At 49.5% G+C, this 14,106-nt stretch overlaps 1 protein-coding gene across 3 annotated transcripts; it reads right to left on the reverse strand.

Annotated features, from left to right (window-relative positions):
- Positions 1-3,527: 3,527 nt before the first annotated feature.
- LOC118081166 (uncharacterized) lies at positions 3,528-13,861 on the reverse strand. 3 transcript variants are annotated; one of them, XM_088663824.1, is made up of 4 exons: positions 13,723-13,861; positions 8,534-9,466; positions 7,550-7,661; positions 3,528-5,853 (listed from the first exon to the last, which is right to left on the reverse strand). In XM_088663824.1, exons 2-4 carry the CDS (start codon positions 9,335-9,337, stop codon positions 4,583-4,585), a joined length of 2,187 nt encoding a protein of 728 aa, XP_088519950.1. In that variant the 5' UTR covers positions 9,338-9,466; positions 13,723-13,861; the 3' UTR covers positions 3,528-4,582. The 3 variants fall into 3 exon arrangements, with proteins under 3 accessions (XP_088519950.1, XP_034963329.1, XP_088519949.1); XM_035107438.3 differs by having other exon boundaries at positions 3,528-5,856; XM_088663823.1 differs by having other exon boundaries at positions 3,528-5,856; positions 13,708-13,805.
- Positions 13,862-14,106: the final 245 nt, after the last annotated feature.

Raw genomic sequence — 14,106 nt, forward strand, 5'->3', positions numbered from 1 at the left:
GAGAGCCCCCCCCTCCTCCCCCGATTTCTGGACCTCTCTAGGAACCTCAGCTCGGATGTTTAACCCTTCCATTCCTGCTGGACGCGAAGATCAGTGCTGAGCTGCTCAGAGATAGATTGCCACCTTTCCTGTTTCCCCCTTCTGACAGGGCTCCTGCGCATTCGGCAGCAGAGTTGCCAGCTTGCTCGCCGCTTCCTGCTCCTGTGCATTTAGCAGATGAGCTGGATCCAGGTGACAACAGAGTGGCCCAATTTCCTTTCCTTCTTCCCCTGCTCCTTGGCGGACGGGAAGATTGCCAACTGTTTTTCCCTGCTCCTATGCATTTAGCAGCTGCCTCGCGTTCCATTATTGCGATCGTTGTTGGTTGATTATATCACCCTTCAGGACCCAGGGGATGTGGGGAAAGTTTAAAATTCAGAAATTAAAAACAGCTTGAACCAAATTACAGCCACAGGAATAGGATAGGGCCTGGAAAAAGATACATCTGGGTTGCCAAAGGCCAGGGTAAAGAAATACCCCAAAGGCCTGGGTGAAATACGGTGGTTCCTCGGTTTAAGTACACAATTGGTTCCAGAAGTCTGTACTTAACCTGAAGCGTACTTAACCTGAAGTGAACTTTCCCATTGAAAGTAATGGAAAGTCGATTAATCCGTTCCAGACGGTCTGCAGAGTACTTAAACTGAAGCATATTTAATCTGAAGCTAACTTTCCCATTGAAAGTAATGGAAAGTGGATTAATCCGTTCCAGACAGGTCTGCGGAGTACTCAACCTGAAGCGTACTTAACTCGAAGTATGAGTGTAATTGGTTCTGGAAGTGCGTACTTAACCTGAAGCGTACTTAACCTGAAGCGAACTTTCCCATTGAAAGTAATGGAAAGTGGATTAATCCGTTCCAGACGGGTCCGCGGAGTACTTAAACTGAAAGTACTCAAAGCAAAGCATACTTAAACCGAGGTATGACTGTATCAGTACACAGCCCAGCATGTATATAGGTATAAGGAGCATCAAGGTGAGAGCTGGGGCAGTTTCACCTGGTGCCTCACAGGCAGAGGCCAATGCATCTTGGTTTTTTTAACATTGTGGTATACGGTATCAACGAACCACCGTGATGTTTGGCTGGCGATACACTGCGATGTTGAAAAGCTGGTATCGCCCGGACCTAGTTCCCCAAGCTGCCTAGAGAAGGCCAAGGGAGTTCCGTAAGGTGGCCACTTTTGCTTGCTGCCCCTTGCTCCTGTGCATTTAATAGATGCATGGCTCTGTGAGGAGCAAACCACAGGACCAAGGGTTCTTTTTCGTGTGTGTGGAGGGGGCGTGCTTTAAATTTGTGGTGTGTATACGTATCAAGAACTGTTTCCTGGACTGGGCATTCATAGAACACAAACATGCCTCTGACTTCTGGGACTTACTGATATACATGTCATCTCTTAGGAATACTGTATACATTCGAGTACAGTGGTACCTTGGTTTGCAACCATAATCCGTTCTGGATGTCCGTTTGTAAACCAAAACAGGTTGTAACCCAAGGCGCGCTTTCGCCAATCGGGCCTTCCTCCCCCCCAAAAAAATTGTTTGTAATCCCCCCAAAAATGGGTTGTAATCAAAAAAGTTAGCAAACCGGGAGACACACATTCGGGTTTGACGTGTTTGTAATCCAAAATGTATGCAAACCAGACTGTTTGTAAACCAAGGTACCACTGTATATCCCTTCTTCCTGTTCCCCTGATCTCATCTCCATCCTTCTTCCCCACAGAACGTCTCAGCCTCAAGTACATGTGGCTGTCATGCTCTACTCCTGCGCCACTGCCTTCTTGTTCCTAGGACATGTGTGCTGTATCTCTGTGCCCCCATATGCCATATTCATTCTGCCATACCCACCGAGGGGTGGGTGATGGCTGCTCTGTCACCTGAACCATTAAGAGTGTGCCTGAACATTCCATGATGTCAGAGCAGGGCAGCCAATGGGTGCACCGGTCTCACAAGCTGACAAGTGACGCTGCATGCCTACCTGGATGTTGTTGGCATCTGTCTGTCTCAAGAGACAATGGAGTGTGCATCTGGGGGTGAAGTCAAACCGCTGCAATAGCAGCAACAAAGTGAGGTCCTGGGGTTTACTCCTGAGCCTTTCTTCTCCTGAAGATATCCCGCAAGGCAGTGGAGGTTTAGGACCAGAGTTTTCCTTCTCCTGGATGAGCTACCTTCCCCAGGTTGAGGAGCCCCATCTTCCCCTCACTTCCCCCTGCAGCACCTGAAGAAACCACCTTCTTGACAGTCAGCTCAATCTGCCATGCTGGGGCAGTTCCTAACCCCCTGAGGGTCTGAGATTCATTGGCTAGTTTCCCAGGGTGTGGCTGCTGTTTGCATGCTGCTGACAACTTATAGGAACCACAGGTGAGGGCTGAGGGCTTGGCAAACTATCTTAGACAAACTACCTTAGAAGGAGCAGAGTGTCATCGTCCCCACAAGAGCTACTACCACTCTCCTAACATCTCATACACGCGGGTGGCGCTGTGGTCTAAACCACTGAGCCTCTTGGGCTTGCTGATCGAAAGGTCAATGGTTCGAGTCCCTGTGATGGAGTGAGCTCCCGTTGCTCTGTCCCAGCTCCTGCCAACCTAGCATGCCAGTGCAAGTAGATAAATAGGTATTGCTGTGGCAGGAAGGTAAAACGGCATTTCTGTGCACTCTGGTTTCTGTCGCGGTGTTCCATTGCGCCAGAAGTGGTTTAGTCCTGCTGGTCACATGACCCAGAAAGCTGTCTGTGGACCAATGCCAGCTCCCTTGGCCTGAAAGCAAGATGCGCGCCGCAACCCCATAGTCGCCTTTGACTGGACTTACCAGGGGTCCTTTACCTTTTTAAAATGCATGCCTACCAATTTATGTAATATATTACTGAAGTCCACCTTCCTTCCTTTAAAGCAGGGAGGAGCCCTGCGGATGCTGCTAAATTAAAACTCTGATTGGTTCTCGCAAGGATGCCCATTGGGCAGGGCTGATGAGAGATGTCATCAGCCACATCTGCAACACCAGAGATTCTCCACTTTTGCCTTAAAGCAGGCATCCCCAACCTTTGGCCCTCCAGATGTTTTGGTCTACAACTCCCATGATCCCTAGCTAAGAGGACCAGTGGTCAGGGATGATGGGAATTGTAGTCCAAAACATCTGGAGGGCCGAAGTTTGGGGGTGCCTGCCTTAAAGCATAAATCACCGCCCTCTCTGAAAACACTGTAGTTCTAACCATTTTGAGGGATAATCATAAGAATGGATCACTCTGCTTTTATTCCTAGACTTTCCCCTTTCAACAAGCCTTACAGGTCGATACTTTTTTACCCGTCTGTTTGTGTGTTAGATGTGATAATGTTTTTATGTATAATAATGCTTTTTTCCAATAGATTTCATGCATTGTATTGTGAAATCACTTTGAGATGCTTCACAGAAAATGAATCATAAATGAAATTAATAATAATAATAATAATAATAATAATAATAATAAACAACCCAGGTGATAATGACTACGTCCAGAGCAGATCTTTAAACAAATTTTACTGAATAAACATGTTCAGACCATGTTAGCTATGGAGGAGAGGGGGGAAGAAGAATAAATTGCCACCTAAGGAATATCATGCAAGACATAACAGGAGCAAAGGAACATGTTTTTTTAAAGAGACATACAGGAAAGGGGGGCTCTCTTAAGAGGAACTTAGACAAAGTTTGTTAGGAAGAAAGCGTAATCTTAAACAATATTATTAGGTTTCTGCCTTTCAGGCCTTCAAAACACTTCCTGATAACTTAGGAGTAAGTACTTCAAAAAGAACAAAATAAAACCCTACATTATTTAAATATTTAATTAGCCAAGTTTCATCCCTATATGCTGCTGATAGATAGATCTGAGTAGCAAACCTTGCATGATCTTAAAGGCCTCTGTGGGATTTAGAGTGCAAATCTCTTGGGCGGAGAAATAGTTTATCAGCAGAAGCCCTAAGCGGAGGCTGAGCTCAGTTCCCAAGGCATAGAAGCAACCAGACCACAGCAAATCCTGCAATGTGGTGCAGGCCAAGTGCCCTAAAGTAAAACGCCAAAAAGATTAGTGTTCTGTTTTTAAAAAAACAAAAAAGGGAATATTATTATTTCAAATCATGCAATTAGCAATTCATGATATAATCAGCATATAATAACATGATTTTCAAAAAATAAAAAAGGAGAAGTGGTCACATTTAAAGTTTCCTGTGGATCCCAGCTTGAGCAGGCAGAAGAGCGAAACAAGCAGTTTTTAAAAAACGTTTCCCAGGAACCCCTCTACCCCGGGGCAGGGGGAAGGAACAGGGGAAGGGGTGGGTTTTTTTGGGGGGGGGAGTTTCTTATGAACCCCAAGGGGAGGAGAAAAATTAAGAAGTTGGCATGAGATGTAATGATGACTGTCCAAATCGAGAAGGGATAGAAACCTAAATTCTTGGGATTGCAAAGGAAGAGCAGAAAAAGGCAAGGCAGAGTGTCAAAGTACACCAACGAGCAGGATGATATATTGCACGGCTTAGAACATTCTTAGAAGAAAGAGACCTCCTCCTCTTCCCCGCTGCTCCCCTATTCGTTTCTAACTTCCTGTTCGCTGTCGGTTTTCTCGCAAGGAAGAACCTCGGGATCCCCGACGGATGTGCTTTTCTCGCCCTTCTCTCCCGCGTGGACCGTGTAATGCCTGTGCAGTTCCGACTTGGACCTGAAGTTTTTCCCGCAGTCTGCGCACAGAAACGGCTTGGCCCCCGTGTGGGTTCTCTGATGAGAGATAAGGTTGGAGTTCCGGTTGAAGCTCTTCCCGCAATCCAGGCAGACGTAGGGCTTCTCCCCCGTGTGGATCTTCTGGTGCCTGGTGAGGCTGGTGCTGTCGCAGAAGCTTTTCCCGCAGTCCGAGCATATGTACGGGGTTCCCCCCGTGTGGACTCTCTGATGCCGGATAAGGCTCATGTTGGAATAGTAGCTCTTCCCGCACTCTGCGCACTCGAAAGGCTTCACCCCGGAGTGCGTCTTCTGGTGCGTGATGAGGTTCGAGCTCCAGCGGAAGCCTTTCCCGCACTCCAGGCAAGTGTACGGCATCTCCCCCGTGTGGATTCTCTGATGAAGGGTGAGGTCCGCCTTCCGGCAGAAGTTCTTCCCGCAGTCGGCGCAGTTGTATGGCTTCTCCCCCGTGTGGATCCTCTGGTGGATCCGTAGCTCCGACCTCTCGCAGAAGCCGACGCCGCACTCCAAGCACTTGTACGGCTTCTCTCCCTTGTGGATGATGGAGTGCCGGACGAGGTGAGACTTGACCCGGAAGCTCTTCCCGCAGTCCAGGCACTGGTAGGCCTTCTCCCCAGCGTGGATCCTCTGGTGGATCGTGAGGCCCGAGCTCTGGCAGAAACACTTGCCGCAGTCCAAGCATTTGTACGGCTTCTCCCCTGTGTGGATCCTCTGGTGCCGGACGAGGCTGGTGCTGTAATTGAAGCTCTTCCCGCAGTCCAGGCATTTGTAAGGTAAGTCGCCCGTGTGCGTCACCTTGAACTCGATGATGCTCGAGCTGTCCGGGAAGCCGCCAGCATCCTCAACACCGGCGTCCTCGTTCTTCACCGTGGGGATCCTCGGCTGGCTCACGGTTTCACCAAGCGCCTCATCCCTCCCCTGAGGAGGAACGGGCTTCCCCCCTGGGGAACTTCCTCGATGTTCCTTGGGCCCCGGCCAACTTCCAGAGGCCTCTTCGGGCTTAACGCGCTGGGGGGGCCCCTCCTCTTCCAGGCTGCCCATCACAACCCCGCTTGTTTCGTCTTCGTCATCAGAATGCTCTGGCTGATCCCGCTCTTCGTTGGGGGTCGTCGGCTCCTCACCTGCTGAGGTAGACAGAAAGGAGAGAAGAATTTGAAAGCTTATTTAGGGTTCCAGATGAGCTATGGCCTATGAAACATGCCTTTTCAAGTCAGAGCCTCTGTGTGTGTGTGTGTGTGGTAGTTGTTGTTGCCAGAATAAGGCCAGGAAGATCTGTGTTCAAATCCAGCCATGCAGCTCACTGGGTCAGTTGCTGCTTCTTTGTCTAAGCCAGGCACCCCAAACCTGCGGCCTTCCAGATGTTTTGGCCTACAACTCCCATGATCCCTAGCTAACAGGACCAGTGGTTAGGGATGATGGGAATTGTAGTCCAAAACATCTGGAGGGCCAAAGGTTGGGGGTGTCTGGTCTAAGCTACCTCACGGGGTTGTTGTGAGGATGGAAGAGGAAGGGGTTGTAAGGAAAGAACCGTGTGTATGCTGCTTTTATTTATTTGCTGCACCCTGAGGAGATCATGGTGGCATACTTGGCTTCATCTCCATGCTAACTTTTATCCACAGAACAACCCTGTGAGGTAGGGGAGAGAGGGAGAAGAGAGAGAGAGAGTCTCGAGCTGTGGTCCACTTGGTCCTAGTTATCCACCCTAACCACAACACCAACAATACTGCAATTCGAACACACTGGTCAGGAAATTAATAAGGAGCTATAAGAACCCACCTCTTGTCTTTCAGACCTTCTCTCAAGGCTCTGCCTCAAGGTGATGCCCAGATTATAGAAACCTCTTCCTGGGTGCATTGTAAAGAGGCCCCCCTTTTAGATCAGACCACAGCCTGTTGAGTCCAGCATTTGGAGGAGCCTAGCTCAGTTGGTGAAGCACGAGACTCTTAATTTCAGGGTTGTGGGTTTGTGTCCCACCTTGGGCAAAAGATTCCTGCCTTGCAGGGGGTGGGACTAGATGACCCTCAGGGTCCTTTCCACCTCTACCATTCTATGATTCTAGAATTCTGTATACCCAATTATTGTTTTGTATAACAGTTTCATGGGACGCGGGTAGCACTGTGGGTTAAACCACAGAGCCTAGGGCTTGCCGATCAGAAGGTCGGCGGTTCGAATCCCTGTGACAGGGTGAGCTCCCGTTGTTCAGTCCCAGCTCCTGCCAACCTAGCAGTTCGAAAGCATGTCAAGGAACAAGTAGATAAATAGGTACCGCTCCGGCGGGAAGGTAAACGGCGTTTCCATGCGTTGCTCTGGTTCGCCAGAAGCAGCTTAGTCATGCTGGCCACATGACCTGGAAGCTGTACGCCGGCTCCCTCGGCCAGTAAAGTGAGATGAGCACCGCAACCCCAGTCGGTCACGACTGGACCTAATGGTCAGGGGTCCCTTTACCTTTATAACAGCTTCAAGCAATTTTTTGTCTTGTTTTGCTGCCTCTACACCTTTGTTGAAAATTAAAAACAAAAACGAGCAAACAGGATACCCTTAAAAACAACACCTGAGTTACTCCAAGGAGACATTTTGACTCCCAATCTTTGAGGAGGGAGTCTTTCTCCTGTTGCTGTTGCTAAATCCTTGCGAGTCAGAAATGCATCGGTCTTCAGAAATAATCACAATCCACTTTCTGGCCCATCTCTGGCATACACAGATTGAGGGACTCAGCCTCAACGGAAGAAACCTTAGGCCAGTCCACCTAGGCCTCATCCCACCTCCCAATAAAGAGTGTGATGGCTTCAAAGCATCCGAAACCCTGCTAATCCTTACCCAGCGAGCTGGCAGCGACAGTGTCACCCTCCCCAAACGCCCGGTTCGGGTCGCAGTCCAGCAGAGCCTCTTCTGCCGCAGCAAAATCCAGGCCTCTCTCTTTTGCCGGCACCTGAAATAGAAGCAAAGATCCCATTTGGCACAGAGGGACAGAGAGCAGGAGAAGGGCAGGGCTAGGGTGTCAGTCTGCATTTCTTGGTACAGAAAGTATTGATCTGATGTGCGGAGATCTTTCCTATTCTGCTTAGTTCAAGAGGGTTCAGGAAGGTTTCTTCTCTGTGTGAAAGAAAGAAGCAAGCAGAAGGTTCGTGATGTTTAGGTTATTCCTTCAGAGAAGCTGAGTACAAGCCCCGCTTGTGGGTCTTCCTGCTCAGGATCTGGTTTGGCCAATGCTTGACCAAATGGGCCATTGGCCTGATGCAGCTGCCAGGCTCTTCGTATGCTGGCTAGGGAGTACTTAAATACTGAGCTGTCTAGGGAATACTTAAATAAATAAATAAATGACATTAATTAAAAAATACTTAAATAAATAAATAAATAAATAACAAACAACAAGTGGGACATGAGCACACCACACTTCACCTCTGCTCACCAGCAACCTCCGCAACAGCTGATATTCAGAGGCATATACTGCCTCTGACCCACGAGAGGTCCGGTGGGTGGCAAGAATGGGGCCTTTTCTGCAATGCCTCCCCGTCTGTGGAATGCTCTCCCCAGGGAGGTTCGCCTGGGGTCTTAGAATCATAGAATCATAGAATCATAGAGTTGGAAGAGACCACATTATACACCTTTAAGCACCAGGCAAAGGATGTCAATCAGCCAAATGTCTGGTTGAAGAGGAACATTTTTGCCTGGCGCAAAAATCAATCAGCCAAAAACACAAAAGAGGAAATGAATGACACACACACACCCCCCAAAAAATGTTATGCAATGCTGCATAAAACTCATATGCATCGATGCCCAAACAATGCACCTAACCCCCACCTGCTCCTCCAGCTGTTCGGGCTTCCTCTTCCTCTGCCGAAACCCCTCCGCCAGGGCCACCGCCTGGGCACAGCTCTTTGGGCAGCCCTCCATGACCCAGCTCTGCACCTCCGGGGGCAGGACAGCCAGGAACTGCTCCAAGACCACCAGCTCCAGGATCTGCTCCTTGGTGTGCCTCTCCGGCTTCAGCCACCGGCAGCAGAGGAACCAGAGGCGGCTGCAGGCCTCTTGGGGCCCCTCCGCCTCCCGGTAGCAAAACTGCCGGAAGCGCTGGCGCTGGATCTCCGAAATGACCGCGTCCTCGTCTGGGTCCCCTACTTCCTGCAGGGGCCCAGAGGGATCCACACTCGGGGAGTCCTCTTGGCAGCCAAGGCCAGGCCGGGTTTGGGTCTCCCACTCTTCTGTGGCTTCTGTCTCCAGTTTGACGGAGGGTGGAGAAGTCTGGGTATTCTTCGGGTGTGGAGAGTCCAATGCCTGCGGGCTCCTCTCATCAGAGCTCTGGGAGTCTGCTGCCCTTGGCAGCTCCCGCCACTGTGACTCCACATCCACAAACAGCCCTGGTTTGTGTTTAACACGCTGGCCTGGCAAACTTGGCAAATAATCCCCGACGTTGCTGGCCTGGGTGACACCGGGACCATCATGTCCTTCTGCCCACACCATGGGGTCTGCTGCTCCCGCCTCTTCTTCTTCCTCCTCCTCCTCCCTCTCTTCCATTTCCTCCTCTGTCACCGATGGCACAGCCCGATCCAGCTTGGCTGCGAACGTGGCACCCAAATCTGGCAGCATTCCCTGATCAGCAGACATTGCGGCAACTTCGCTACTGCAGGGCAGCCTCCCAAGGTCTCTCCGCCTCTCTCCAGATTTTAATTGGGGATCGCCGAGCCTCCGGTGTCTAGAAACGAGAGCAAATCATGTTCCAAAGAAGCTTTTTTCCTGAAGGAAAGACACAGAAACAAAACAACGTAAGGAGAGGCCTGTTGAATCAGGGCAAAGGGCCGCCTAGTCCTGCATTCTGTTCTCAAAGTGGCCAAACGGAAGTCTCTTAGGCAGGGTTCAAAATCCCCCAAGTGCCAGGCTCATTTTGCAACCGGCACAGGTCCAATTACGACCGCGTCTCCATCTGGCTGGCCATTCCAGCTTTCTTAAGCAGGTAATAATAATTTATTTATTATTTATTTCCCCAGCCACTCTGGGCGGCTTTCAACAGAACATTAAAAACAGAATAAAACTTCAAACATTAAAAACTTCCCTAAACAGGGCTGCCTTCAGGTGTCTTCTAAAAGTCGGACAGTTGTTTATTTCCTTGACATCTGATGGGAGGGTGTTCCACAGGGTGGGTGCCACCACTGAGAAGGCCCTCTGCCTGGTGAACAGAAGAGCTCGTTTATATCCCACCCTTTTCTCCAGTTGACTCACCCCGCTTGTCAGTTAATCCCTACAACAGGGGTCAGCAGACTTTTTCAGCAGGGGGCCGGTCCACTGTCCCTTAGACCTTGTGGGGGGCCGGACTATATTTTGAAAAAAATATGAACGAATTCCTATGTCCCACAAATAACCCAGAGATGCATTTTAAATAAAAGGACACATTCTACTCATGTAAAAACACCAGGCAGGCCCCACAAATAACCCAGAGATGCATTTTAAATAAAAGGAGACATTCTACTCATGTAAAAACATGCTGATTCCCGGACCATCCACAGGCTGGATTTAGAAGGCGATTGGGCCGCATCCGGCCCCTGGGCCTTAGTTTGGAGACCGTGCCCTACAACAACCCTGTGAGGTAGGTTAAGAGGCTGTGACTGACTCCCAGGTCACCCAGCGAGCTCCATGACCAAATGGGCGTTTGAACCCTGCTCTCCCACGTCCTAGTCCGACACTCTAATCACTACACCACCATGGCTTCTTAGAGTACTTCTGTTGTGGGACAGCTCTATAAATTAAGCATGTAAATAAATATGGGGAAAGCAAAATGTCACTTAGAGCATGATCTGAAATATTTTCCTTGAAGCTTGAATTTGTCTTCTTCTGGATTGTTTTAGCCGATTACTTGCAGTTCCCAGTAATCGGTTTTCAGACGCATATACTGCCTTCAATAGTCAAGGTAAAACTTTAGCCATTGTGGCTAGCAGTCACTGATTGCGTTCTCTTTGAAACCCAAACTGGGAGACCCATGAACTTACTGGAGTGAGAGAGATCAACACGTTCATTTGATGGCCTGCCCTCTTCCAACCCCGCTCAAAGCAGTTGTCCAAAGAGGAGGCCAAAGAAAAGCTTGCATTTGGCCTCTGGGGCAGAGACTCTCTTCCGATCCAGGTATAGACAGTACTGAACTAGATGGAGCCAATGGCCTGGCTTTGTGTAAGGTAGCTTCATTTTAACTTTATCATTCAGGTCAAAGTCTTGGTCAAGAACCTTACCCGTCCAACAAATGACAACAAAATTGGGCAAGTCAATTTGTTATTGTGTTATTTTATACACCTTTCGGTGCCAGGTGAAAAGGTTCCTCTTCAACTGGGCCTTTGGCTGATTGACATCCGATGCCCTTTGAAATGTGTTTTTTTGGGGGGGGATTATTGGTATGTTTTCGTTCTTATTATGTATTTTGTATTTTTTTATGTTGTTTTTGATGTCACGAATCTCCCCGAGATCTACAGATGAAGGACAGTATACAATTTTTTAATAATAATGACACTGACAATAACAATAATATATTCTTGCATTGAATCAAAGCTGCACTTTGGGTTTTTTCCCTGCGTTGTTCAGAAGCGTTCTAGATCTTTTCTTCTTACCAGACTCAGTTTTTGAGCTGAGGCACCATCAACCATGGCTATTTCATAGAATCATAGAATCATAAGAGTTGGAAGAGACCACAAGGGCCATCCAGTCCAACCCCCTGCCAAGCAGGAAACACCATCAAAGCATTCTTGACATATGGCTGTCAAGCCTCTGCTTAAAGACCTCCAAAGAAGGAGACTCCACCACACTTCTTGGCAGCAAATTCCACTGCCGAACAGCTCTTACTGTCAGGAAGTTCTTCCTAATGTTTAGGTGGAATCTTCTTTCTTGTAGTTTGAATCCATTGCTCCGTGTCCGCTTCTCTGGAGCAGCAGAATACAACCTTTCACCCTCCTCTATATGACATCCTTTTATATATTTGAACATGGCTATAATATCACCCCTTAACCTTCTCTTCTCCAGGCTAAACATACCCAGCTATTTACTGGAGATCTGCTGCCTCTGGGTGGGAGATTCCGTAAAGCAGGGATGTAGCACTCCTGGACTACAATTCCCACCATCCCTTGACCTTTGGTCGCAATTGATTAGATTATTCATTCACATTTCAATCAGGTGATGGGAAAGCACCTCTCCAAGAGACCTTGGAGAACCACTACAGATTGGAGCAGACAATTCTGGGCTAGACAAACCCTTTAATGGGGAACTTTATGAGACTCCCAGATACAGCTGGATTCATGATTTGTCATCCCTCAAATAACTTTTGGAATAATGTGGTTGTTTTTTGTAAAAAAAAGATGGGAAGACCAGGGTGGGAAACATCCATGGCTGCCTTATACTGAGTTAGGATGGAATCATCAAATATCTAAAGGGCTCTCACATGGAAGATGCAGCAACCAATGGATTCACATTACAAGAATGGTGATTCCTACAGTGGAGCAGACTCCCTCCAGAGATGGTGGACTCTCCTTCCTTGGAGGTTTTAAAGCAGAAGTTTGGATGGCCATTGGTCATGCATGATCTAGTTGAGATTCCCGCATTGCATTGCATTGTTTGTTGTATTAGATTTATCTACCGCCCATCACAAGATCTCGGGACAGTTCACAAGATAAAAAAACAAAAAAAGTAAAAGCACGAATAAAAAGTTAAAATAAAAACAATAAAATAATAATCCCCCTCCCACAAACACATTTGAAAGAGTGCAGAATGTTAATCAGCCAAAGGCCTGGTTGAAGAGCAACGTTTTCACCTGGTGCCTAAAGTTATATAATGAAGGTGCCAGGCAAGCCTCCCTGGGGAAAGATTTCCACACATGGGGAGACACTGCAGAAAAGGCCCTGCTCTCATGTTGTCAACCTCTGGACCTCTTGTGGAGGGGGCACAGGAGGAAGGGCCTCAGTGAATGATTTCAGGGTCTGGTTAGTTCATATGGAGAGAGGCGGTCCTTGAGGTATCGCAGTACCAGTGGTGTAGCTAGGTGCCTGGGGCGGCCTGTGTGCCCGCGGGGCGGGGCGGGGCACACCAGAATCCCAGTGCCTGAGCCCCATTCTGCTCTAGTGCTTGAGTACTCAAAGTCTGCAGGGAGTCAGTCTATCACAGGCATAGACAAACTCAGCCCTCCAGATGTTTTGGGACTACAACTCCCTAGCTAACAGGGCCAGTGGTCGGGGATGATGGGAACTGTAGTCCCAAAACATCTAGAGTGCTGAGTTAGCCTATGGCTGGTCTACCACCTCCCCCTCAGCTGTAGAGCGGCTGAGGGCCCTTTTGGGCACTGCAGAGCCTGCAGGTGCCCAAACCACCCTGTTATTCCCAGGAGAGATGCGTGGCTTGGCTACGCCTCTGGCAGTACTGAGGAACAGATGACCCTTGGGTCCCTTCCAGCTCTACAATTCTATTATTCTACCTAGCTCAGCGTTGTCTGTACTGACTGGCAGCAGCCCTCCTGGATTTCAGCCCTACATGAAAATGTTGGGGGCTGAATCTGGGGACCACCTTCTGCACGCCAAACGCCTTCTGCTGCTTCCTCACATTTACGATGACTTCATCCCATTCTCGGTTAGGAACGCAGGGCGCCGACTAGCACAGAGTCAGACCTTGGGGATCCATCCAGCTCAGCGCTGCCCACACTGGCCGGCAGCGCCTCTCCAGGAGTTTCAAGCAGGGGGCGTTCCCAGCCCCCTGCTTGAAAGGAGGATGTCGGGATTTGAACCTGGGACCGTCTGCATGCAGAGCTGGTGTCCCTGGCCCCCGCGGGGCGCAGCTGCAGGACCTCCCTAGCGCAGGGCGAGGAGGGGGAGAACTCCCTTGGGGGCTGCACCGCTTTCAACCCTCCTGCACCCGCCTCCCCCGAAGCAGCCCCGCCCTTCCCGGCCCCTTGCCTGCCCTGCCATTGCATCTCTGCGCCCCCCCCCCGCCCGCTGCGCATCCCCGCTTCGAACCTTCCCTTGCCATACCACGCGGCCTCCATTCATCTCCTGCTGTGCAGCTGCTCCGAGCATTCCAACCGGAAGGAACTCTCGAGTTTTTTCCCCCGTCGTCTTCTCCCCTGGAGTCTCCCTCCCACGCCCGTTCCCACAAAGCGCGGCTTTGAAGTTCGCTTCGCCTCTCTAGGAGTTTCGTTCGACGGCGCTCGGCTGCCTTAACTCTTCGAATACCCACACGAGAAATAAGAAGAGACGTGAGGGGTTTCGGAAACGCATAACATAGGAATGATTTGTTGGTTGGTTGGTTTTTGTTTGTTTGTTTGTTTGTTTGTGCCCCCCCCCCGGTCGGGGAGCAGAGAAGCAATCGCTCATTATTAGTGGCCAGGTGGATGCTGAGAATATGAGCAACGGCAG

The sequence above is a fragment of the Zootoca vivipara genome, chromosome 2 (assembly GCF_965207765.1).
Source record: "Zootoca vivipara chromosome 2, rZooViv2.hap1.1, whole genome shotgun sequence".
NCBI classification, from domain to species: Eukaryota; Metazoa; Chordata; class Lepidosauria; order Squamata; family Lacertidae; genus Zootoca; species Zootoca vivipara.